Genomic DNA, 23,848 nt, shown 5'->3' on the forward strand with positions numbered 1-23,848 from the left:
TGTCCCGCCATCTCCTCTTGGGTCTGCCTCTGCTCCTATGCCCATCCTCGATCCCAATTCGGAAAATAGTAGTTTAAAAAAAAAAAAAGATTGTGGTAGCAATCCGGCCGGACCTTGCACAAGGTCCTACCACCTGCAAAAGCCTGTGCGTGAGAAATTAAGAAAGAAAACCTAGTCTGATAACCGCGCCTCAGAAGAGTCCACTGACCTTTCTGCAGCTCGGCTTGAAGTGCGCCTCCGGAGCGAGCAGGCAACGCGGCAGTGCAATAGTGCTTCAACAGCGTAACATGAGCGCTCACTAGCTCCAGCTGTTTGTTCTGCCAGTGCCCACAGATCTCGCCGACTGAGAGGAGCTCTTCTAAAAGCTCTTTCGCGTTGGATGAAGATGTCGCTAAAAAATGTTTTTTTTTTGCAAACTGTAATAAATACGCTCACAGTTGTACCTACAATCTATACAATTTGGAAATGTCTAATGTCGGACGACGCCTGGCCGCCCGGTGGTAGTTTTCCAAAAAAGGAAAAATACTTAATGTAAAGCCCACCCTATCTCTACGCAAGTAGTGTCGGCAATCAGATAGTTCTGAAAAGCCGAGGAAGTCAATAAAAAAATAAATTTAAGAATCAAAAAAACTCGACTGCCTTAAAAATACTAAAAATAAGAAAACAAGTCTGGTTGGCTAGAACTTTGTTGAGTAGCTAACTTAAAGTTCAAACAGTCGGGACCCATTAGGTAAGAATTTTGAGCGTCACGATTTAAATGGGTCCCGTCTGTTGAACTTTAAGTTAGCTACTCAACAAAGTTCTAGCCCACCAGACTTGTTTTCTTCTTTTTAGTACTTTTTAAGGCAGTCGGGTTTTTGATTTTAATTTTTTTATTATTTTTCACACTTTTCTGTGAAAATGGTATATCAAAAACGGTTATACCCATATATTTTTAGAATGGGCTAATTATTAGCTTTCATTTGATACCCCACTCGATAGGTTTTAAATGAAAAACGTTTTTTCAAAACTAATATTTGGCGCCAAAAATCCGCCATTTTGGTTTTTTTAAGAATTTCATGTACCCAGTGTCACTCGCGTCATTAAGACGAATCCAATGACGTATCATTTATCAAAATCGGTTCAGCCGTTGAGTAGTTACGAGAGGACATAGAAAATAGACAACATACATACATACGCGTCAAACACATAACCATCCTTCTTCGCAGTCGGGTAAAAATATCGGAACATGCACTCTATTCTGAACATATTAGCGGTCATGTTTCGTTTATATACGACAAACTTGGCCCACCGAAATATCCGATGACGACTGTACATTCGTTCAGAAATGATAGATTGTTCAACTGTGTTATATTTGTGACCACAGCTCTGGGATAAGGTCATATCATCCCATCATCCCAGCCTATATACGTCCCACTGCTGGGCACAGGCCTCCTCTCAGAACAAGAGGGCTTGGGCCATAGTTCCCACGCGGGCCCAGTGCGGATTGGGAACTTCACACGCACCATTGAATTTCTTCGCAGGTTTGTGCAGGTTTCCTCACGATGTTTTCTTCACCGCAAAGCTCGTGGTAAATTTCAAATGTAATTCCGCACATGAATTTCGAAAAACTCAAGAGGTGGCGAACCCACGACCCTCTGTTTGAAGGCGATAGGTTCAAACCACTAGGCACCACGGCTTCATATGCCGAAGCAATTTTCAAACAATTATTATTGTCGCAGTTTGAAGCAATGTAATGAAAATTATTTAAGATACTCACAGCAGCTCAGCGGGCATTTGAAAGCACAACTTCGCCTCAGCCATGATTTCGTGCACTGTGATATCTCCACCCAATCCCGAATGAAACCTATACGTGACCTGATGGCTGTTCACAAAATTCTGCTTCAACAACGTCCGTATGATGGGGAACTTGAGTTTTAACCCGAGTCTTTGGCGGAAGGGATTGAGAACGCCGATGGCAGAGGACCTTCTGTGGTATCTCTATGCTGTTTTTGTCGTGTGTATGACTCGGGCTGGTGCCAATGTATGATGGTTCCAAGCTCCATCCGTTAATGGTTACGAAGCCTACTGTTTTGTTCTCTCTGGTTGATAGGGCTACTCGGAGACGCTGGGCTTCCTGTTAGGGAATAGTTATTTGTGTCACAAGGGAGCAAAATTATGTATTTACGGCGAGGGCGTACATTGAATCCAGAATGTAGCGAAGGATTCTACAATAGAATCCAGAGTGTAGCGAGGGATTCTAAAGTAGAATCTAAGCGTGATGATGATGATATTATTAAAATTTAACATGAAATGTTAAAGAAGTTAATTCCTCAAAAAGTTTATTAAGTAGTCGTTTTCTTTTAATTCAAGTTCTTAAAATTACACAACGGTTGTACAGTGGGGGTAGGAAAACTTCGTCAGTTATTAAATTGATTCCTTTACAAAGTCATAGACTCTTAGTACGTTTTGAAACAAAGTACTAAGTAGTCAAGTGCACATCAAATTATACTTACTTGACATGATAACAAAGGTCAACATAGTATACACCTCTAACATATATCTAGTTTCATATCGATACAAAACTTTCGTAAGGGTTTCAATCAAATAAAATGTTCTATTTAATTGTCAGTGTTTGTCAGTGCAAGGTGTAGTGGTAGGGTTGGTATGTCACCTGATTAATGTAAGCAGGTTGACAGGTTGACGCAGTATGATCTACTCAATCGGTAGAGCAGATTATCGCTCATACTGAGCAAAGGAAAATAGATCTTAGTGTGACGAACTTTTTTTAACCGACTATCTTTTTATCGATATCAACTAATAAAATGAGTCAAGGACCGTCGTGGACACGATGGGCATGCCCACAACCCTAATGGACTTGTGACAATACACTTTCACGGTCTATCGAGATGCTCGGATGACCTATGTCTTGATAGCGGAAAAGGGGTAATAATCCAATTCAAAGGTCGTTCATGCACGAGTCAGGGTCATGGGAGAGTTCATGCTCCGGCTCGCACTTGACCGATTTTCGGGTGGCCATGGCCACAACCTTTTTTGGGGGCTGGTGACGCACTTGAAATTACTGTAATGTGTCCGCGCACTATTAAACGTCAGTACAGATTTGAACCCGTCAATCCGGCGTTGAAAGAAAGAGAGAAAAGAGAGAAAGGTTTATTTTGGCTCCAAAAGTACCACCTAAAAACTAAGACTAGAACTAGCACTAAAACTATGTTAGTTGGTGACACGGCAGGATAGCAAAAAGGGTCTCCAACTCTCCACTCAGCATGTGTTGCCGCACATTATCAGCAACGCTGGTTTTCTGCGGAGTCCAAATTGGCCTATAAAGCACCTGATATCATCATCATCCCAGCCTGAGATGAGTGGGCTGGGCAGCAGTTCCCACGCGGGCCCAGTGCGGATTGGGAATCTCAACACACACGTTGAATTGCTTCGCAGGTTTGTTGTGCAGGTTTCCTCACGATGTTTTACTTCACCGTAAAGCTCGTGGTAAATCTCAATGTAAATCCGCACATGAATTTAAAAAACTCAGAGGTGCGAGCCGGGTTTGACCACACGATCCTCTGTTGAGAGGCCATAGGTCATACCGCTCGCCGCCACGGCTCAGCACTGATATGAAATAAAAAAAAAATCTAAAACAAGTAACTAAAGCAAGGACCTTTAAAGCGCCCAAACACCATACCTGTAATGGTGGTGAGAGTGAGCGACGTGAACCCCATGGGCACCGCCGTCTCGGAAACGCGCTCCTTGACGTCGTAGACGGCTATACGGACGACCGCCTCCCCGTGAGACCGTCGCTCGCTCGGAACAGTATCGTCTTGGAGAAGCACGGGTTGCTGCATGTCTGGAAAGGGATGCTCATATTCAAATGCTAGTATTTCTTTCTCTGTCTAATCTTGAATATCAAAACGTTATAACTTTTGTTATAACCTCCGGCCAGTGTGCAATAGAATGTACACAACGAGTTCAAAGGAATTATGGACTTAAACAATCAAAACGTTTTAACTTTTGTTATATCCTCCGGCCAATGTGCAAAGAATGTACAACGAGTTCAAAGGAATTATGGACTTAAAACATGTAAGAAAGTAAAATTCTTGTTTCTCTATATTGTTTTACACCACGTCAATAAAATTTATTTCCGAAACAATTAGATTCAAAGCGAGCGCGAGATATATCAAGTTTAAATAATGACAATTCCGTTCAACAACATGCATTGTCAAGCTATGATTTATTAAATAAAGTAAAAATAACCTAACCAATCAGAAACGTTGATAAAGCTGCAACGTCGGGGATTGCAATTTCAAAGTTCAAAATCTTAAAAAACGGAAGAACCGGTTTCTATGTAACATAGCTAAGAACACGCAATCATATATAAGAGCCGCATCGAAATCGGTTCATCTGTTTAAGAGCTAATATGCCACAGACAGACAGAGATTAGCGTCAAATTTATATCACCCCTCTTTTTGTGTCGGGGGTTAAACATGTATCGACCACGACGGTCTGTGGAATATGAAACCCTAAAATCGAAAACGTAATATTCTCTCCCTTTACGGCTTGAACGATTCGAATTTGATGAAATTATCGGAAAAGGAGACCTTTGCACTAGAGGTGAGACGTACTAGGCAAAACGCGGACTGAGTCTTGCGAGTACGCGTCCACAAAAAGACTAGGTCCACGAGTATCTACGAGTACTTCACTCAATTGACTTATTGCGTAAACAAAATGATTCCCGTAAATGCGCTCCCGTGATTGCGTATACACCGTACTAGTTTTAGTAGTTTTACGAACATCGAACTACCGAATTCAGCGTCATAGTTCAGTCTTCACACTTCATGTTTTTTTTAATTTAAACTTATATTAAATACCGACTAAAAACTTCCCTACATACTTTACACAGGCTTAGGACTGTCAGCAAATTTTATAAATTATTCAATAAAAAAGTTGTCAATAAAACGTTGTCAGCCGCCGTACTCCTAAATACTCGTACGCTAAAAGAATCGCGGGCGGGAACGCGTACTCACGCGTCCAAGCTAAAACCTATTCCAGTAAATACGTCTCACCTTTCTTACCTTTCTCTTTCACCGTCTTACCTTTGCACCTTGGGTTCAAGTTTTTCCGAGACTTCAAAGTTGCAAATATGGATTTATTTTTGGTAAGTAAATCCACGCGTACTTCAATTGTAAGAATAACTTGCCGAACGTACTATGTGGAGTACAATTTTTTCAATGAAATGTCTACATTAAATTCATTGGAGTAATTTCGTAAATCATAAAACTGATAATTCTTGGCTCGGTCTGTACAATTATCACACCTGAATGCAGCGATCGAGTTTTTTTTATGGTTGTTGGAGCGGCGATAGAATTACGAGAGGTTTTCATTAAGTAAAAGAGAATGATAAACTCTTTGGTTAGGAAACAAAAAAGAATTGGCAGTCGTTTGTTTTTAGGGTTCCGGAACCCAAATGGCAAAAACGGAACCCTTATAGTTTCGCCATGTCTGTCTGTCCGTCCGTCCGCGGCTTAGCTCAGGGACTATCAATGCTAGAAAGCTGTAATTTTGCACGGATATATATGTAAACTATGCCGACAAAATGGTATAATAAAAAGGTAAAAAAATTTTTTTTAGCGTACCTCCCATAGACGTAAAGTGGGGGTGATTTTTTTTTCTCATCCAACCCTATAGTGTAGGGTATATGGATAGGCCTTTTAAAACCATTAGGGGTTTGCTAAGCGATATGGTTGCGAAATATTCAACTTTAAAGTGCAAATATTCATTAAAATCGAGCGTCCCCTCCCCCCTCTAAAATCTAAACCGGTGGGTGGAAAAATTTTAAAAAAATCAGGATGGTAGTAAGTATATCAAACTTTCAAGGAAAACTATAACGGTTAAGTTTGCTTGAGAATTATTAGTAGTTTAAGAGTAAATAGCAGCCTAGGGTATAAAATATACCTAAACTATGGAAGATTCCGTATAAAATACGAAATTCTTAGAAAAACATCACTTGATTTTTTCGTAATGGCTACGGAACCCTATTTTGGGCGTGTCCGACACGCTCTTGACCGGTTTTTTTTTTCAAAAACCGAACACATTTATTTTGTGTTGTCGGAGCAAATTGGCAAAATTTGAAAATAGAAGTTCGTGCTTGAAAAATTGTAACACTATGTTATGTATGTCTATAAAAAGGTCTCGACTCAGTTTTGTTTATGAGAGGGCGGCAAAAGAGCGTGGGGTCAACTGGGAGATGAGGTCATTACTCCGCCGCCATTTTTAACCGTCAACTAAATACGCCGATCCCATCCAAATTAATAATAATAATAACCTTACCTGCATCGTGTGTTCGCCTTGCTGGACGCACCGCCCGCGTAAGGCTGCAAACGCATTTTACCCAAGTAGTGCACTTTTCACTCTACGCGTGCGATGCGTCCGGCTGCGTCTTATCAACTGATAAAAGCTTGGGTGATTGTGCAAAGGATGCAGGGGGTGGGGGGTGGGGGTATAAGGGTGACAACTAACCTGCGCGAGGTATCAATAATATTACTTTGTAACAGGTGGTCATAAATCGAACCTGTAGTACAAGTCGCACCTTTGAAATTAAACTGAAACAATTTTATATTATTCACATTCCCAAAATAAATTTTAAATGAAACACACAATGTGATTGAATTTTAAAATGAAAAAAAAAAACGAATTATTTCAGTTTAATTTTAAAGGTGCGAAGTTCTTATTTGACGACCGGATGGTCAAGTAATTAGAGAACCTGACTATGAAGCTTGAGGTTCCGGGTTCGATTCCCGGCCGGGGCAGATATTTTTATGAATAATACGAATGTTTGTTCTCGGGTCTTGGATGTTTAATATGTATTTAAGTAAATGAAACAAAAATGACGAGAAGCACGTCAAAGTTCGGGGGTGGACGCCCGTGACCCGTGAAATCCTCCTTAGTAAAAAAAAATACGTAGGTGTGACGTCACATGGAACTTTACCCGACTAGGTATAATATCCATATTTTTTTGTGTTTAATTAACAAAAAAATACTTTTTTTGTTATCTAAGTGGCGGACTAATTATATATTTTGAAAAATAATAGCCTATTATTTTCATCATCATCATCGCACCCTATATACGTCCCACTGCTGGGCAGAGGCCTCCTCTCGGAATGAGGTATTTTGGATTAAAAGAATAGGCACTGGTTTTCCGTTGGAACAAAAGTATAATCAAAGTCACATATCAAAAATCCATAGACAATAAAAAGATGTATTAAAACCTAAAAGACTCTAAAAAGTTGTGCAATCTTGCACATTCTCCCCTTTTTTAAAGGGACGAGGATCTGGGCTAACTTCTTCTGTGATCTGAGAAAGGCGCCAGCAGCGGTGGTGACTTCTGCGACTCGAACTACCCCATCTCGTCCAGGGTACAGCCGGGTGAAGCGATCTTTGAGCCACGAACGACAGAGCAGATCGGAATCATTAAAATCGCAGAAAATTATTATGCCAATCACTATGTCACTCTCTGCAATTGCGGGTGGAGTGCAGCCTTCTGTTCTGGGTGGTAATAAGGATAGATTTACGTTCATCCAGCATTGCCAGAAATGATCGGCTAGCCTGTCAGCACTTCGCCATCTGCTCCTGCCGAGATCAGATTTGTTAAGAGCTGCGGGAACTGGGCGCTCAGATGATGCTCCGAGAATCAGGTGCGCTGGCATTAGTACCTCGTCGGCATCTTCCAGCAAAATACGAGTTAGTGGCCGTGAATTTACCATAACTTCAGCTTCTGTCGCAAAGGTTGTCAAAACTTCATCAGAAAGAGCTCTTTCTTGTAGCGTTTCTTCTAGCACATATTATTCTTGACGCTGCAGATCTGTTGCTTTCACGTTCTCGCCATTAAAGCTTGATGTATTCAGTCGAAATTTAATGTTGCTACGACTATTTGACGAGGCATGTGATAATTTCGTTGATGAAGGGTGACAACTTGAAAAGGGGCAACTGCTTTGTGGCAAAGGCTTTTCTGTACTTCTCTGCCGTAAGATGTGGGCTTCAGGTAGTTGTAAATCACCTACAGATACTCTTCTGGCCAAATTGAAAATTAGAAGATATTGGGCATACTAGGAGAGGATGTGCAAGCAGGTTGGAAGGTACACAAACTTCCTTCTAGACGAGGCAGATTAAAATGAAGGTCTCGACTTTGTAGACTACGCATACGCAATAATGAAATGAATTGATGCGCTTTGCCGTTGCTCGCACCATTCTCATCCAGGAGCCGAAATGATTTGGATTTGCGGAGACTGGTGCGGGCAGATCAGTTTCAGTGATAAGATGAATAAGAGCATTTTGTTTATACTCTTTACGGCCTAGTCTGCTAATATCGATCTAAAGCTCAGCGGGCCAGTCTGAAGAAATTAGGAAAGCAGATACTGAACTGTAGCGACATTCTGGAGAAAACGCAGAGTGTTTAAAGTAAGTGGCAACATCCGCAGCGTTTAAGTCACTCGGGATCCCACGAAAGGCTTGAGGGCGCGAGCGTCACTACGAAGCCAACCCAGAGCGGTAATTGAATTAAACCAGAAACCACATCGCAAAAGCATCAGACGGTGGGCTTCGCCTATAGACGTCGCAAGACGTGCAGTTATTAAATAGAGCGCCTTGTAACTCTAAGTCGAAAATTTAAACAGATTTAAGTGGCGAAAGCTGTACTTTGCCACAGATGAGAGAGAGAGCCTAATGTCACCGTCCTTGTAACTAAGGTGCCAGTAGATGACAGCTGCAAATGCACACTCACTCGCATCTGAGAACAAATAGAATTCGCAACTCACTGCCTTGAGATCACTCAAGTTATAGCGCCGTGGAATAGGCAAGCTCTAAATTGAGATTAGGCCTTGGTACCGTAACTTCCACGCAGCGCAGTCTCCTTGAGGGAGCTCTTAGCTCCAGTCCACACCCTTGCGCCAAGCGTCTTGAAGCAAGATGCGACCGCAAACAACGATGAGAGCGATGCGATGGTTTCGAGCGCCGTGCACTCGAGAACCTGCACAACGCACTCGTGCTCGGCGCTGTGGGCTTAATTTCTGTTAATTTTATTGAATTGAGTTTACTTTGTGGCCTAATAAGATTTTCTAAAATAAAACGATCATTTTTTATTTCAGGCTCGTTCAGTGTGGTGTGGTTGACAACGTCAACTTGTCTAGTCTTGCTGCAACCGAAACCAAACAAAACCCAGCCCAAAGCAGTCAGAATAGCAACGGGTTGTGTGTTGGTTCCCTTGCGCGTAGCTATGGCAAAAGATAAATGCCAGTTATCAATACCTATGATCACCATTGGTTTAACGTCCTCATAACAAAAATTGCCAGCTATGTCAGCGAGGTACGCATACTTGCGCACGCTCTCGTGATGTGCAGACTGACGAGCAGCACCTAAACCACTAAAAGATCTCGCCTTTTTGATGCAGTGTGTTTCAGTCGAGTGGCGACCCTTTATATTGAAATTGACGTATTGTGCGTTAACGTCTTTTTCTAGACCACCTACACAATCTAAATGAATTAGTTTTTCAGGTCCCTTAGCACCAATCCTAGCAGAAATGTCAGAGTCTATAAAGGTCCCTGTGGAGCCGTCATCTAATAATGCGTATGTGTTAACACTACCAGAAGGTCCTGACACGGTCACGGCAACTATTTTTAATAGCGGGCGAACAGAAGACTCTTTAGGTGACGATGAAGTTGCATGCGTCAATATTTCGTGGTCCGAGTCGTCGGACGGCGATGCCGGTGCGAGCGCCGTGGGCGCGCTGCAGGCCGCGGGCGCGTTGCGGGCCGCGGGCGCGGCTGCGCTGGACATCGATGGCGCGGGCTCGTCGTCGTCATCGTCGTCTTCCACGTCGACGTGCGAGGTGACCGCGCGCTCAAGTTTTGACCCATGCAATAATACGTGATGACGCATGCCACAACCATCTACGCTACATACTTTTTTAGTGCAAGAAGGCTTGAATTTGTGAAAACCTTTTCGGAAACATCTGGGGCATAATTTATTATTTTTGATAAACTGCCACCTATCATTTACTGTCATTTTGACAAATTTACTGCAATTAGATAATTCATGAGTTTGTTTACATAGCGAACAAATATTTTCGGAATTATCAATCGTGTTTATTGGTGATGGAATGCTATTCGAATTATTTTCAGCAACAATATTTACCCTGTCTCTGTATGAGGTCTGCCGATCGGCGCCGGGCGACGTATAATCCATCACGCCCCCAAACCTATACTGCAGATCGACTTCACGCGACAGGAAATCTGCGAACATTTCTATTTTCGAAACGCAATCAACACAAGAATGGGCATAATCCAACCAACGTGGACGCAGCAGTAAAGGCAGCTTGCTCCACAGTGCTTGAAATAGCTCGGGTGAACATAAATAATCCGGCTGATTTAGCAGGCGGATAACTTCTACGCAGTTGCGTACCCGGCTCGCAAAAATAGCGAGATCTTTGCCGTCGTAGCTCACCTTAGGCAGTGCGCGCACCGCCGCCACCTCGTGCATGACGACGAGCTCGGGGCGGCCGAAGCGCGCGTCGAGCGCGGCCAGCACCGCCGCGGGCGCGCGCGCCGCCGCCAGCAGCCCCGCCACGGCCTCGCGCGCTGCTCCACGCAGAGCGCATGACAGCCTCGTTAAATTGTCACTTGCCGACAAACCTTGAGCTGTATTTTCGTAAGCTCGTTTTAAAGCTAACCAATCTAAATAAGACTTGCCGTCGAAAGTAGGCAAATCCGTCTTCGTGACGGGAGAATTAACTTTATTTATTAACTTCTCCAACGAATTAACTAAGCGCGTCACTCCTCCGTCTTCAGGACGATACTGTTGGGGAGAGCGATCACATGCCACGGCACCCAGGCCGCGCGGTGCTCTCGGTCCCTGTGTCGCGCACTGGACCACGGTGTCATCGAATCTGAAAGGCGGGTTGGCACTAAGTAAATGTTGTTCGGTAGGATTAGGAATCACATTATTTACCCAATCCTGTTCACTAGCACGACTACGCGTGCCGCGGCTACCGCCGCGCTGGCTAGCGCCCGCCTCTATGGCAGCGAGACTAGCTTTCAGCTCAAGTTCGGCAACATGCCGCTCTCGCTCCGCCGCTCGCTCTGCCGCCGCCGCCTGGCGCTCTGCCTCCAGGCGCTCGCGTTCATTTTCTATGTCCGCTAGTCGGCGTGCGTGCAGGGCTTGAGCCTCCAGCTGCCGCGCCACTATGGTAGAGCGTGAGGTAGCGCCACTTGACGTGCGGGAAGGTGCCGACTGTGCGGCGTGTAGGGGCGGGTCCGCGCTTCGCTGCACGGACGAGGAAGACTCCTGATGCCGAAGGGGCGGGTCCGCGCTTCGCTGCACGGACGAGGAAGACTCCTGATGCCGAAGGGGCGGGTCCGCGCTTCGCTGCACGGACGAGGAAGACTCCTGATGCCGAAAGGGCGGGTCCGCGCTTCGCTGCACGGACGAGGAAGACTCCTGATGCCGAAAGGGCGGGTCCGCGCTTGGCTGCGCGGACGAGGAAGACTCCTGATGCCGAAGGGGCGGGTCCGCGCTTCGCTGCGCGGACGAGGAAGACTCCTGTTGCCCTGCCAGGGATGTCACACCACCTCCCATGTTGGGCACGTTTACTTTTGCACTTTTGGAACGCGTATTCATAATTTTTACCGGTAGATGGACCAATATTTTGGATTAAAAGAATAGGCACTGGTTTTCCGTTGGAACAAAAGTATAATCAAAGTCACATATCAAAAATCCATAGACAATAAAAAGATGTATTAAAACCTAAAAGACTCTAAAAAGTTGTGCAATCTTGCACAAGGGGGCTTGGGCCGTAGTTCCCACGCGGGCCCACTGCGGATTGGGAACTTCACACTCACCATTGAATTGCTTCGCAGGTTGTGCAGGTTTCCTCACGATGTTTTCCATCACCGTAAGGCTCGTGTTAAATTTCAAACCTAATTTCGCACATGAATTCCGAAAAATTCAAGAAGTCTGTGCGAGACGGGTTTGAACCCACGAACCTCTGCTTGAGAGGCCATAGGTTAAACCACTCGGCCACCACGTCTTTCCTATTATTTGGTTTAAGTTATTTAATTTAAAGTTTAATAAAACACATAGTCGTAAATACAAGTCATAGAAATTTCTGACTATGCCGTTAAATGTTATAGCTTGCTAATTTTGCGAATAGAAATTATTATATGATCAAGTACAAAAAAATCATAATTCCAATTTAAATATTGTTTTATATTAGGACTTTCTATAAAATGTCCAACTAATTTTACGATGGAAAACCGAATAGGTTTCAAAATTGGAAACATTAATTTAACGTGACACAACAAAGCTTCGTTCCAAACACATTTTACTAGGAAACCGAATAAATCCATACTAATATTATAAATGCGAAAGTAACTCTGTCTGTCTGTCTGTCTGTCTGTCTGTTACGCTTTCACGCCTAAACCGCTGAACCGATTTGGATGAAATTTGGTACAGAGATAGAATAGACCTTGGGAAAGAACATAGGCTATCTTTTATTGCAAATAAAAGGTTTTGAGGGGTTGAAATAGGGGATGAAAATTAATATGGTGGAAGTTCGTCGCCGTCGAAGATAAAACCATGAAACTTGGCATTTAGGCCCTTAATCCCTACTAATATTATAAATGCGAAAGTAACTCTGTCTGTCTGTCTGTCTGTCTGTCTGTCTGTCTGTTACCCTTTCACGTCGAAACCACTGAACCGATTTTGATGAAATTCGGTATATAGGTAGTTTGAACCCCAAGGATCAACATAGGATACCTTTTATTCCGGTAGAGGGCGCCACCGCGCGATAACCTAGATCCGCGCAGACGTAGTCGCGGGCATAAGCTAGTTATGCATATATGCGCGTTGCATAGTAATTGAGGTTCACACGATGCGGAAACAGCCTGCGCGTCAAATTACATTGCCGCGTTTGTGAGACCAATGTTATTGCCATGACAAAATGCCCCGCAATGGAAAGCGCGTCGCGCGATATATCACAGTGTTTGTAAACAGAGTATCGGTCACCACGGGTAGGGAGAATGCAGCGCTAACTACGTAGTATTGTAGCTTTTGCTCTATACACGGTGTGCGGAAGCTAGAGTAAGGGTGCTGACTACGAAGCTTGAGGTCCCGGGTTCGATTCCCGTGTCGTGGCAGATATTTGTATGAAAAATAATATAAAAAGTATAAATAATTTACATTTATCCGTTGCTTAGTACCCATAACACAAGCTTTGCTAAGCTTACTTTAGGACTAGGTCAATTGGTGTGAATTGTCCCGTGATATTTATTTATTTATTTATTTTATTTACACCAGAGATGTTTGAGGGTGCGTTGCGATTAATGTGTTTGACATGATCGTGAACCAATAGAAACGTTTTATTTACCTAGCCTTGCCCAGCGCAGCTCTATTGGATTTGGAAACAGCTCAGCGGAGCTTGTTTTTTTCATATCCGTCAGCTCGCCTCAGTTCATTGATATGAACTACCTGATAATTAACTTTTTAGCGAAATTGAAAAAGGACCTTTAAGCTGTTTTACTGCTAATAATTAGTTATCTTAACTCATTATTTTCGTTTAAATTGTAAGAGTTAGGCCACTGGTGTGTTAGAGAAATTAACTTCATTTGACCTGTAGATTGTCCCCTTAAAGTTAACGGATATGAAAAATAACACGGTGAATATAAAACGAGGTAAGAATGTGTACGAGCAATGTGTTGCGAGGGATGTATTGCAAAGTACTATCCGCACCTCACCCCGCTCGCTTATTTGAAAAGAGCCCGCTACACGTCCTCGCTACGCATCTCTGTATCTCGTACACCTCTGGTGGAGACAATCACAACGTTCTACATCCTCGCGACACATCCTCGCACAGCTCAGCTACCTCGTTGGTACATCTCTGGTGAAAACGCAACCTAAAGGGTGTGCACATTACTACACCTTACACTTACCTCTATCACTTCGGTGGTGCCGTAGCGCACGCATAGTCCCTTAGGGTATTTCACGCATATGACGACTAGCGGGCAGAATACGGGACAACGTGCGCTTCAAAATTAACTGTCGCATGAAAATACCAGCTCTCAACTACACAACACACACAACTTACCTCTACGACTTCGGTGGTGCCGTAGCGCACATATAGTCCCTTAGGGTACCCCACGTATATGACGACTAGCGGGGAGAACACGGTACGACGTGCTCTTCAAAACTGACTGATATGTGCCACTAGCTATCATTACTACAACATACAAATTACCTTCATCACTTCGGTGGTGCTGTAGAGCACGCATATGACGACTAACGGGGAGAATACGGGACGACGTGCTCTTTAAACTAGCCATCCACAACTTACCTCTATCACTTCGGTGGTGCCGTAGCGCACATATAGTCCCTTAGGGTACCCCACGTATATGACGACTAGCGGGGAGAACACGGTACGACGTGCTCTTCAAAACTGACTGATATGTGCCACTAGCTATCATTACTACAACATACAAATTACCTTCATCACTTCGGTGGTGCTGTAGAGCACGCATATGACGACTAACGGGGAGAATACGGGACGACGTGCTCTTTAAACTAGCCATCCACAACTTACCTCTATCACTTCGGTGGTGCCGTAGCGCACGCATAGTCCCTTAGGGTACCGCACGTATATGACGACTAGCGGGGAGGGCGCTCGGCCGTGCGCGTCGCATAGGAGATTGTCGCATGAGAGAGCCAGCTCGCATAGTGGCACCTCGTTCATGTCTGTACAGACAAACATAGCTTTGTAAATTACGGAAGTTTTGTTGTAAAATAAAGTATAAAAAGGAAGTGGAAGTTCGAAAGACTATATTGGCTTCCATTCCAATTCATCCGGAATATTTCAGAAGGTTAATGGCAGACAAGCTATTGAGCCTTCATGCTTACAGAAAAAAAAGGAGCTGTCAGCTGTCACTTGTCAACTTTTTTCTTTAATCACAATACAAAGGCTTAGTAGCTATTCTGCCATAACCGCCGCAAATGTCACCTCGACCACAAAAAAAGTCTATTAAACGATAGGTTATAAAAAAGAACTGCCATTCCTCATTCTTCAGAATCGGAGGGTCAACTCCGAAATTCGAAAATCGAAGTTCGTACCGTCCCGTCCCTCTCGCTCTCGTATTAAATAGTAATAATTAGTATTAAATAGCATAAAAGGGAGGCAGGGGCTGCAGGACCATCCAAAAAAACATATAATCTGCATCTGTTCGAAACACTGCATGTTTTCAAATTGGCTAAGTAAGACAATTTAAAAAAATCCAAACATTTGACATTCCATACATTTACCAACAAAATCATAGCGATATTTATTAAGAAAAGGTTCCACTCTGATACGTGATTCAGTTGCCTCCACTGCACGATGATGACGTTGTAGGCAGGACAACTCTTGACAACCTGAGGCGTAACTATACTTCGTTTTTTTAGCATTAGAAAAAGGGAAAACAATCTTGAAGAGTCTTTATTGAAAAACGTTTTAAAAAAACACAGTAACTATTACTTATAATACCAAAAGCATGTAAATGATCATAATGCCCTTGCTAATTGTTAAAATATTTAATGTAACTTATTTTACAAAAGTGTTTTTCAATAAAAAGACACGTCAAGATCGCTTACCTTCTTTCTAATGCTAATAAAACGAAGTACTCGTATAGATTTAGCATTAAAAAGGCTAACAAATCATATCAGTCTCACCAGTTACGATGCCCCGCTGCAGCCTGTACGTGGCAATGTCGAGATGGGGTCGTATCTTGTTGAGTCGCTCTCTCAGCACGGCCATTTGGGACTTGATGTTGTCGTAGGGTGCCATTTGAATCGCCTTGAGCCATAGAGTGCGCTCTGATTCGTGGTACGTCGCCATTCTGTATGTGACCCCGTTGTCCCACACTGAGGATAAAGTTTACACTAAGGCAACGAGACTTTAGGCCCTGGGCGGGCTACTACGAAATTCGAAGTTCGTATAGTACCGTCCCTCTCGCTCTCATATTAAATAATAAAGTGCCAGCGGGACGGCAAGATGCGAAGTTCGAATTTTGCACTACGTTGTATAAGGCCTGGTCGTTCTGAGGGTCTACGCTAGACGCGGTTTGCACGGAGCCACCAAACAGGTAGGTACAGAAATCAATCTACATACAAAGTGCGCTCGAGCAACGCACACATAGACACTGCTCACGGACACACGATATCTCGGACCGGTTGGGGCCAGTGCGAGCGCGAGTGCCATCCGCTTGAGACACGCGTCTGTGAACTTTTTTGTGCAATAATGGAGAATGCGAATTTATTACACTTTAAAATATAATAATCGTGCATTTCGCCAATGTCGAATCGTTGCAAAATATTTTCTGTGACAAATTTGTAATATAACAATTACATAAACATTAAAATATTTTAGTTATTATTAATTAATATTTGCATTCTTCCCGTTTCATTCGCAACAATAAATCAAACAACTAGATACGAGTGCCACTACCACAATAGTTTTTTGTGCATAAGCCATAGTTGACAACCCTAGAGCGACCGCCGAGCGTAGGTAAGAAAAGTGAAGTACATGGGGAAATATTCAGCGTTTTTGCAGCGTTTTTTTTTGTCATTGGTGTCTTCGCAGGTGTTATTAAAAGAGGTATTTGACATTTTAAAAATCTATCTACGAGTACACGTCCTATGTTTTAATACCACGGTACACCTGACATCAATTGACCTAGTTCCAAAGTAAGCATAGCTTGTGTTATGGGTACAGTCACCAGCACCAATATTGGACACAACAAGCGCGCATAAATATCTGATACGACTCTATTTCTACGGTCGGTAGGACGTGTTAGATATTTTTGCACGCTCCGCTGTGGCCGATATTAATGCAGGTGATTGTACTACGCAACAGATAAACATACTTTAATACACATAAAACACGCAAGACTCAAGAACAAACAGGTGTTATTTGTTTCATACAAATATCTGCGCCGACCGGGGATCGACCTTGGACCTCAAGCTTCGTAACCAGGTTCCACCACAGGGCTAACCGATACGTCTGAGTAAAGATGTGCAAGCTGCGGAAAGTTTCCAAAAAGTTGGAAAAGCTCTCGGAATTTTCTGGAAATTACCACAAGAACTTTAAGAAACGGAAAACTTCAATCCCCATACAAAATTGTGAGAAGTTTCCGAAATTTTCCACTATGAAAAATTCCGCAATTTTGGAGAGTTTCCTTTGGCACATCAGTGCCCTTGGTGTAAGTTTTCGGTTACAAAATACGTCTCGATCGCGTTCGCGTTAAAATCTCAATTTATATGGAAACACAAACATCGCAAACGTTCCGCTAGAGGCGCTGTTCGTGTTTCCGTACAAATTGAGATTTTAACGCGAACGCGATCGAGACGTATTTTGTAACCGAAAACTTACACTAAGGGTACAAGTACGTCTGAGACGTTCTCCCTACTCACCGATCTGAAAAGGCCAATGGCCGGCCTCGTCCTGTGGCTGCAGTTTGACCTGATGGTGGCCCAGCATTATAACCCCCATCGGCTCGAACCACGGCTCCGGCCCTTTGAGGTAGAAGAGCAGGTTCCCGCGGAGCCGGAACCAGCGGAGAGAACAGCCTGGAAAGACAGCAACCATATAATACTATGGTTCATTATAATCCAATTTATAGAAAGGGTACCTAAACAAAGACGCCATTAACCCGACCACAGACATTTAATGATGTGAAAAGCTAGAACCTATTGCAAAATAATTAATTTGTTCAGTAAATCGATTAATTTATTAATTGAATAAATCAAAGTGTTTTTTGTCTATTTTATTATTTACAAGACTTGATTTAAAATAATTCCAAAGACTGTTTATTCAATTATAAAAGCAGTAACTATTTTTTAATTTTAAGGTAAATTACTAGGTTTTACTAGGCAAGCGTGCTCCATCGTAGGCATCATCCTCGCTTCCAAATCCTCCTCGCGCCAAAAGCAAGCCTATAGTTAAAAAAAATCGCTTATTCAATCGAGTATTAATAGATTTTGAAAATGTCAAATTTTCCACCATCCCTACGCTAGTCTATGCTACTATAGATTATACACGAGTTTCATTCAAGTAATAACGTAGTAGTTGTATTTTGTTAATTTTCTTTTGTACAATAAAGAGTTTACATACATACATAAACATTGAAATCAAGTGAATTTTGGTCATCTTTCATCCACCATTACGTCTCATATTTCGTTTTCTAGAATTTTTTTACCGAACAACGGCAAACACTACTAGACACTGGCAAAATTGTCCTCCAATGGACAGCGCCATATTTTTCTAAGAAACAACAACAAGTGAATTTCGGTGAAAAAAGTGATTGGACGTCTAGTTAAAAGACACGAATTATAGATTCATGTGTTATTGATTCGATCCAGTGGGCGTTTATACAAGAATTTTGATGGAATCGGTTTGATTACACTTTCCATAAATTGGATTGACATAACGTATACTAGCTTTTTCCCGCGGCTTCGCCCGCGTGGTATTCGGTTAACGCACGCTGTTCCTTCGGGGTCCAATTATTTCACCGCTCATACCTGTCTCTGAGTCCTCTAGAGTCTAGAGAAATGTGTGAATCCAACCGCGGCGTGGTGTAGATTGCCTAATCCGCACGGAACCGACATTGCGTGCGCAGCAAAATACGATACGTGTAACAATATCATGATTTCATTGTCGTAGCATTTTTATATTAGGCTGCGTTCCCACCAGAGATTAGTGAGGATATGTTGCGAGGAATACGTTTTTTTAGGGTTCCGTACTTAACTCAAAAGGAAAAAAACCGGCCAAGAGCGTGCCGGACACGCCCAAAATAGGGTTCCGTAGCCATTACGAAAAAAAAACAAGTAATATTATGTGAGTTATAACACAATTAAAACACTTATAGTCTTAAAATTTATTAGCAGAAAAAGAGCGTATCTTCACGGCACTTACGTCCTTTTGTTGAGAAGCGCAGTTTTTCGGCAATAACTCAAAAACGGTATATCATGTTGAAACCAATTTTCGTTGAAAGTATTTATTAAGCGTTACCTTTCCATATTTTTTTCATATTTTTTGGACAAACGGTTTACAAGATTAGAGGGGACACAATTTTTGCTACTTTGGGAGCGATTATTTCCGGAAATCTTCACTTAATCAAAAAAGTTTTTGAGAAACCTTACCATCTTTTCAAAAGAGCTGTCGAACTATGAGCCACACGATGATGCGAGTTAAAAAAAAAAACAATTTCTGTTACGTGTATGGAGTGCTCCCCTATAAATATTTATTTTTGTAATTTAACATTTTCAATTGTAATTTCAATAATACACAACTTATATGGTCATAAAAGCTTGTCGCGCGATTTTGTTGTGTAAATAAACTAGTACGTACTTATTGATTTATGTAAAATCTGCTAAGTTTAAATTTAAAAAAAAAACAATTAATTAAATATTAATCATCGCGACAAGCTTTTATGACCATATAAGTTGTGTATAATGAGGTTGTAAATTCATATTTAAAATTTAAAAGGAAAATTTTATTTTCTTCTTTTTAGAGCGTTGAAATAAAAGAGTTGTTGCTCTCAACAAGCCCTTTCATTTGATACCCATATTGTAGAAGTGCATTAAAAATAACTATTCCGCCATCTTGGATGGTCCGCCATATTGGATTTAGAATGACGTCACATTATTTTTCGAGTTGCTCTCAACGAGCCCTTTCATTTGATACCCATATTGTAGAAGTGCATTAAAAATAACTATTCCGCCATCTTGGATGGTCCGCCATATTGGATTTAGAATGACGTCACATTATTTTTCGAGTTGCTCTCAACGAGCCCTTTCATTTGATACCCATATTGTAGAAGTGCATCAAAAATAACTATTCCGCCATCTTGGATGGTCCGCCATATTGGATTTAGAATGACGTCACGTAGACACGTATCTTATCGTGCATTGTCATCCAAACTAACCGTGTATACAAAATTTTAGCTCAATCGGTTGAAGATATCTATTTCAAAATTGAGTTCAAAGATTCCACCCGAACAAATTACATACATACATTGCAAGTTAAATTAAAGCTTTTAAAAGTCACAGACGTTGTGTCACTGGGGCCGAACGTGTTTAATAACTTTTTTCATCACACTTGCTCGTAAACAGTGTCGTAACATGCAGGCTACCTTGGTTGCAACCCCCGAAATAAAACCCTCGACCTTAATGTGCTTGTCATGAAACCCGTGGTCGGTAAATGAGTCATTGCCCGTACTAATTTTCATGTACCAAGGTCGGTAAATGAGTTTGTTATTGCATGGTGTGCTGCTGCTCCGTGCGCGCGCTGCACACGCACGCCATGCACATGCTGCGGATTGCCAAGAGCGCAATCAGCGGTATCGGCAATTTTTGATAACTTCGACTTCGGGCTTCTAATAGACTCTCGTTCGAAATTCCTTATTTACCGCCCTTAAGACACAATGTACTATTAGTGCTTCTTGACCAAAATTACGAAAGGGAACCCTCACACTCAACATCTTTATCACGCCTCAGCCTGACGCATCCAGCTTCTGCTAACTGCCTTTCGATCGTCACTCCACCTGGCCGGAGGGCGTCCTACACTATGTTTGCCGAGACGCGATCTCCTCTCGCGCTTTGATTATTTATATACCGAAGACGCGTGATTTTGACAAAATCAGGCATTAGTGACATTGTAATAAGAACCACGGTACGCGTTATCGTGAATGTCTCTACCTATACTCTCGCGATCATTCTCAATAGAGTTTTACCCCATTGTAGGGTAATTACTCAGGGGTCGGACAAAAAGTGCCGATAACGTCAAACCACTTATAGGATGATTTCAAATAGTATTTTTGATTTTCATAAACAATTATCACTTACCCTAGAAGACTGGCCGTGCGCTGGTGTGGCACGCTACCTGTACAGATACCCTGGCGGCGTCCTACCTACCAGCAACTACCAAATGTGCGGGGGCGGCGGCAGACGCCCGGGAACGCCTCAAGGTCACAAAATATAGCTGTCTCGGCGCCCAATATCATTTCTTTGCTTTCGGCGTCGAGACTCTAGGTCCTAGGGGTAAGGGTGCGCTGGAGCTACACAGGGAGCTCAGCAATAGGTTAAGGGAGGCAACAGGCAACCCTCGCGCCGGCAGCTTTCTCGCGCAAAGAATCTCAATCGCAGTTCAACGCGGGAATGCTGCCTGCGTGATGGGCACCATGCCAAGAGGCCCACCTCTCTTTTTTAATTAAAGTTTTAGTTTTAGTTATTTTAATTTAATAGTAGTTTTAGTCCTATGGATATTGTGTATTATCACTTATCATTCATCAACCACTTTATTAAACGATATGAAATTTATTTTATTCACTGAATTCCATTGATTTATTTACGATTATTTTGTTACTTCATTAATGCTACTTTGTTACTACATGTCACACGGAAGTTTAAATAAAAACATCATCTTGTGTGCAAGATTACGTCATTTTTACGTCATCCGCACTTTTTGTCCGACCCCTGGTAATTACACTAGAGTAAGTTTGGAACTAATGTCGTAGAGAGCCGCAGTATCAAAAAGATTGTTAATAAGTACTTACTCAAAGTAAAGGTCGTTCCTATAACAAAAGGTCCCCTTGACATTTATCATTTAGCACATAAATAGGGCAAAGCAGCGCCTATCTGTAAACGAGCAACTCTTGTATAAATATACACTAATATTATAAATGCGAAAGCGTGTTTGTATGTTTGTCCATCTTACACGTCGAAACGGAGCGACACATCGACGTTATTTTTGGCATAGACATGGTTTATGGGCCAGAGAGTGACATAGGCTACTTTTCATTCTGGAATAATGCAGAGTACCCGAGGGAACAGCGCGCGATAACCGGATTTCACGTGGGCAAAGCCGCGGGCAAAAGCTAGTATATATATTTCGGGGATCTCGGAAACGGCTGCAACGATTTCGATAAAATTTGGTATGATGAAGGGGTTTTCGGGGATGATAAACCGATCTAGCGTGGTCTTATCTCTGAGATAACGCTTATTAACGAGTTTTAGCCCAAGCAAAGCTCGGTCGCCCAGGTACTGTCACCTAATGTAGAGTATAATGTAGGTACTAACAAATTCCACTAACATTGTAAAAACGGTATTGTAACCCTAACAACACATGAAGCTACTATTTTCCCGAAAAAAGTATGGTTTCTGTAGGATATTTTATACTATTTTTTAAACTTAGAACATAATAAATTATACTTAAGAGAAGTCTCTTCGTTCCATTCTCCATACAAACGTAGTCCCGGTCTCATTTGAAAACTAGGCAACAGAAATAGATGAAATTTTGTAAGTATGGACTAGACGTAATTATCTATAATATCTATGCCTGTGGTTTTTCAGATTTTCATATAAATGTGTAATATCAGAATTAAAGGAGCTCAAAAGTCGACAAAAAAAAGATGTCAACTTTGCACGAGAATTACAGACTAATAAAGCATTTTTACAAAAATCGAAAAAACCACAGGCATAGAAAATATAATGAATATCTTGATTGTAAAATATCATTGATTTCTGTGCTAAACTTTTCGTATAATATGAGGACAACGAAACCCAAAATTCAACCGCCCGAATCTTGAAAAGCCTACAGCTATCTCGATATAAATTACGGACGTCGTTGCGGAAGGCATGCGGGGGACGGCTGCGAGCGCTTATGTCACGAGCGATAAAGACAGCAATATTCCAAACGAATACCTAACGCGGCCGCGCGGCCGGCAGGGAAACTTCTCTTAAACAGTGTTATTTTAGTATGTATAAGATTGTGTTGAGCCTTTTTCTTGGTCCTACATCTGATATATCGTTATACTTATAACTCGTGCATAACTATAAACCAGCTGTTGGCAATGCAGGGGCCGCGGGCTGCATGCGGCCAGAGACCTATCTCCTTGCGGCCCGCTACTGTTTTGTAATATCACTAGTACCTAACCTACTTACAATGGATAACTAGGTGGATATTAGGTACAAAATTATCTTACGAGTGTGGCTCACCTTTATCTATTTTGTCTGCCAAAAGGTTGCCGACCCCTGCACTTGTACATATACAGCCTTATTAATAAACGTGGAGTAGAGTAGGTTTAACTTTAATTCGAGGTTGAACTTGAGATTAGTAAAAGTCAGTATTAATAAACAAGAAGTAAGGAAAGAGTAAGCTAATCCAGGCTTAGTCTTGGACTAAAACTTAATCCTTGGTGATGCCTAGTTTAACGATGGAGTAATATTGGAGTAACCTAACTTTTCTGTTTGACGATTGATGGTTGTGGTTTGCCTGTGGATTTATTTGAAATGACGACCGGATGGCCGAGTGGTTAGAGAACCTGACTACGAAGCTTAAGGTCCCGGGTTCGAATCCCGGCCGGGGCAGATATTTGTATGAATAATACGAATGTTTGTTCTCGGGTCTTGGATGTTTAATATATATTTAAGTATGTATTTATCTATATAAGTATGTTTATCCGTTGCCTAGTGTCCATAGTACAAGCTTTGCTTAGTTTGGGACTAGGTCAATTGGTGTCAAGTGTCCCATGATATTTTGATATTTATTTATTTAAATTCGTTGTAGTAAATTTATTTACCTAACTACTATTTTTGCATGCATATAGCATAGTATAGCATGGATTATTATGCCGAAGATTTGCATTTCGTGCAAGAGCTTGAAGAACTCGAGGAATTAGATTAGAACAGGAGGTGGTTAGGCATGTAAAATTATACAAAGTTCGCAAAAATCCTTTCTAGCTTTCAGAACACGAATTTAAAACTAAATACCGATTTAGTCGTGTTA

General features: G+C 42.1%; 2 protein-coding genes across 2 annotated transcripts in view; both read right to left on the minus strand.

Annotated features, from left to right (window-relative positions):
* LOC141437171 (inositol polyphosphate-4-phosphatase type I A) overlaps nucleotides 1-23,848 on the minus strand; it is a 94,621-nt gene that overhangs the window by 67,338 nt on the left and 3,435 nt on the right. The window contains exons 2-4 of the mRNA XM_074100435.1: nucleotides 17,476-17,631; nucleotides 15,736-15,927; nucleotides 14,618-14,769 (exon numbers count right to left, since the gene is read on the minus strand). Of these exons, the coding sequence (XP_073956536.1) occupies nucleotides 14,618-14,769; nucleotides 15,736-15,927; nucleotides 17,476-17,631 (500 nt within the window). The remainder of the gene's footprint in view (nucleotides 1-14,617; nucleotides 14,770-15,735; nucleotides 15,928-17,475; nucleotides 17,632-23,848) is intronic.
* On the minus strand, nucleotides 10,230-11,619 carry LOC141440401 (uncharacterized). The gene is made up of 2 exons (XM_074104914.1): nucleotides 10,489-11,619; nucleotides 10,230-10,277 (listed from the first exon to the last, which is right to left on the minus strand). Exons 1-2 carry the CDS (start codon nucleotides 11,617-11,619, stop codon nucleotides 10,230-10,232), a joined length of 1,179 nt encoding a protein of 392 aa, XP_073961015.1.

This window comes from Choristoneura fumiferana, chromosome Z (genome assembly GCF_025370935.1).
Source record: "Choristoneura fumiferana chromosome Z, NRCan_CFum_1, whole genome shotgun sequence".
Taxonomy (NCBI): Eukaryota; Metazoa; Arthropoda; class Insecta; order Lepidoptera; family Tortricidae; genus Choristoneura; species Choristoneura fumiferana.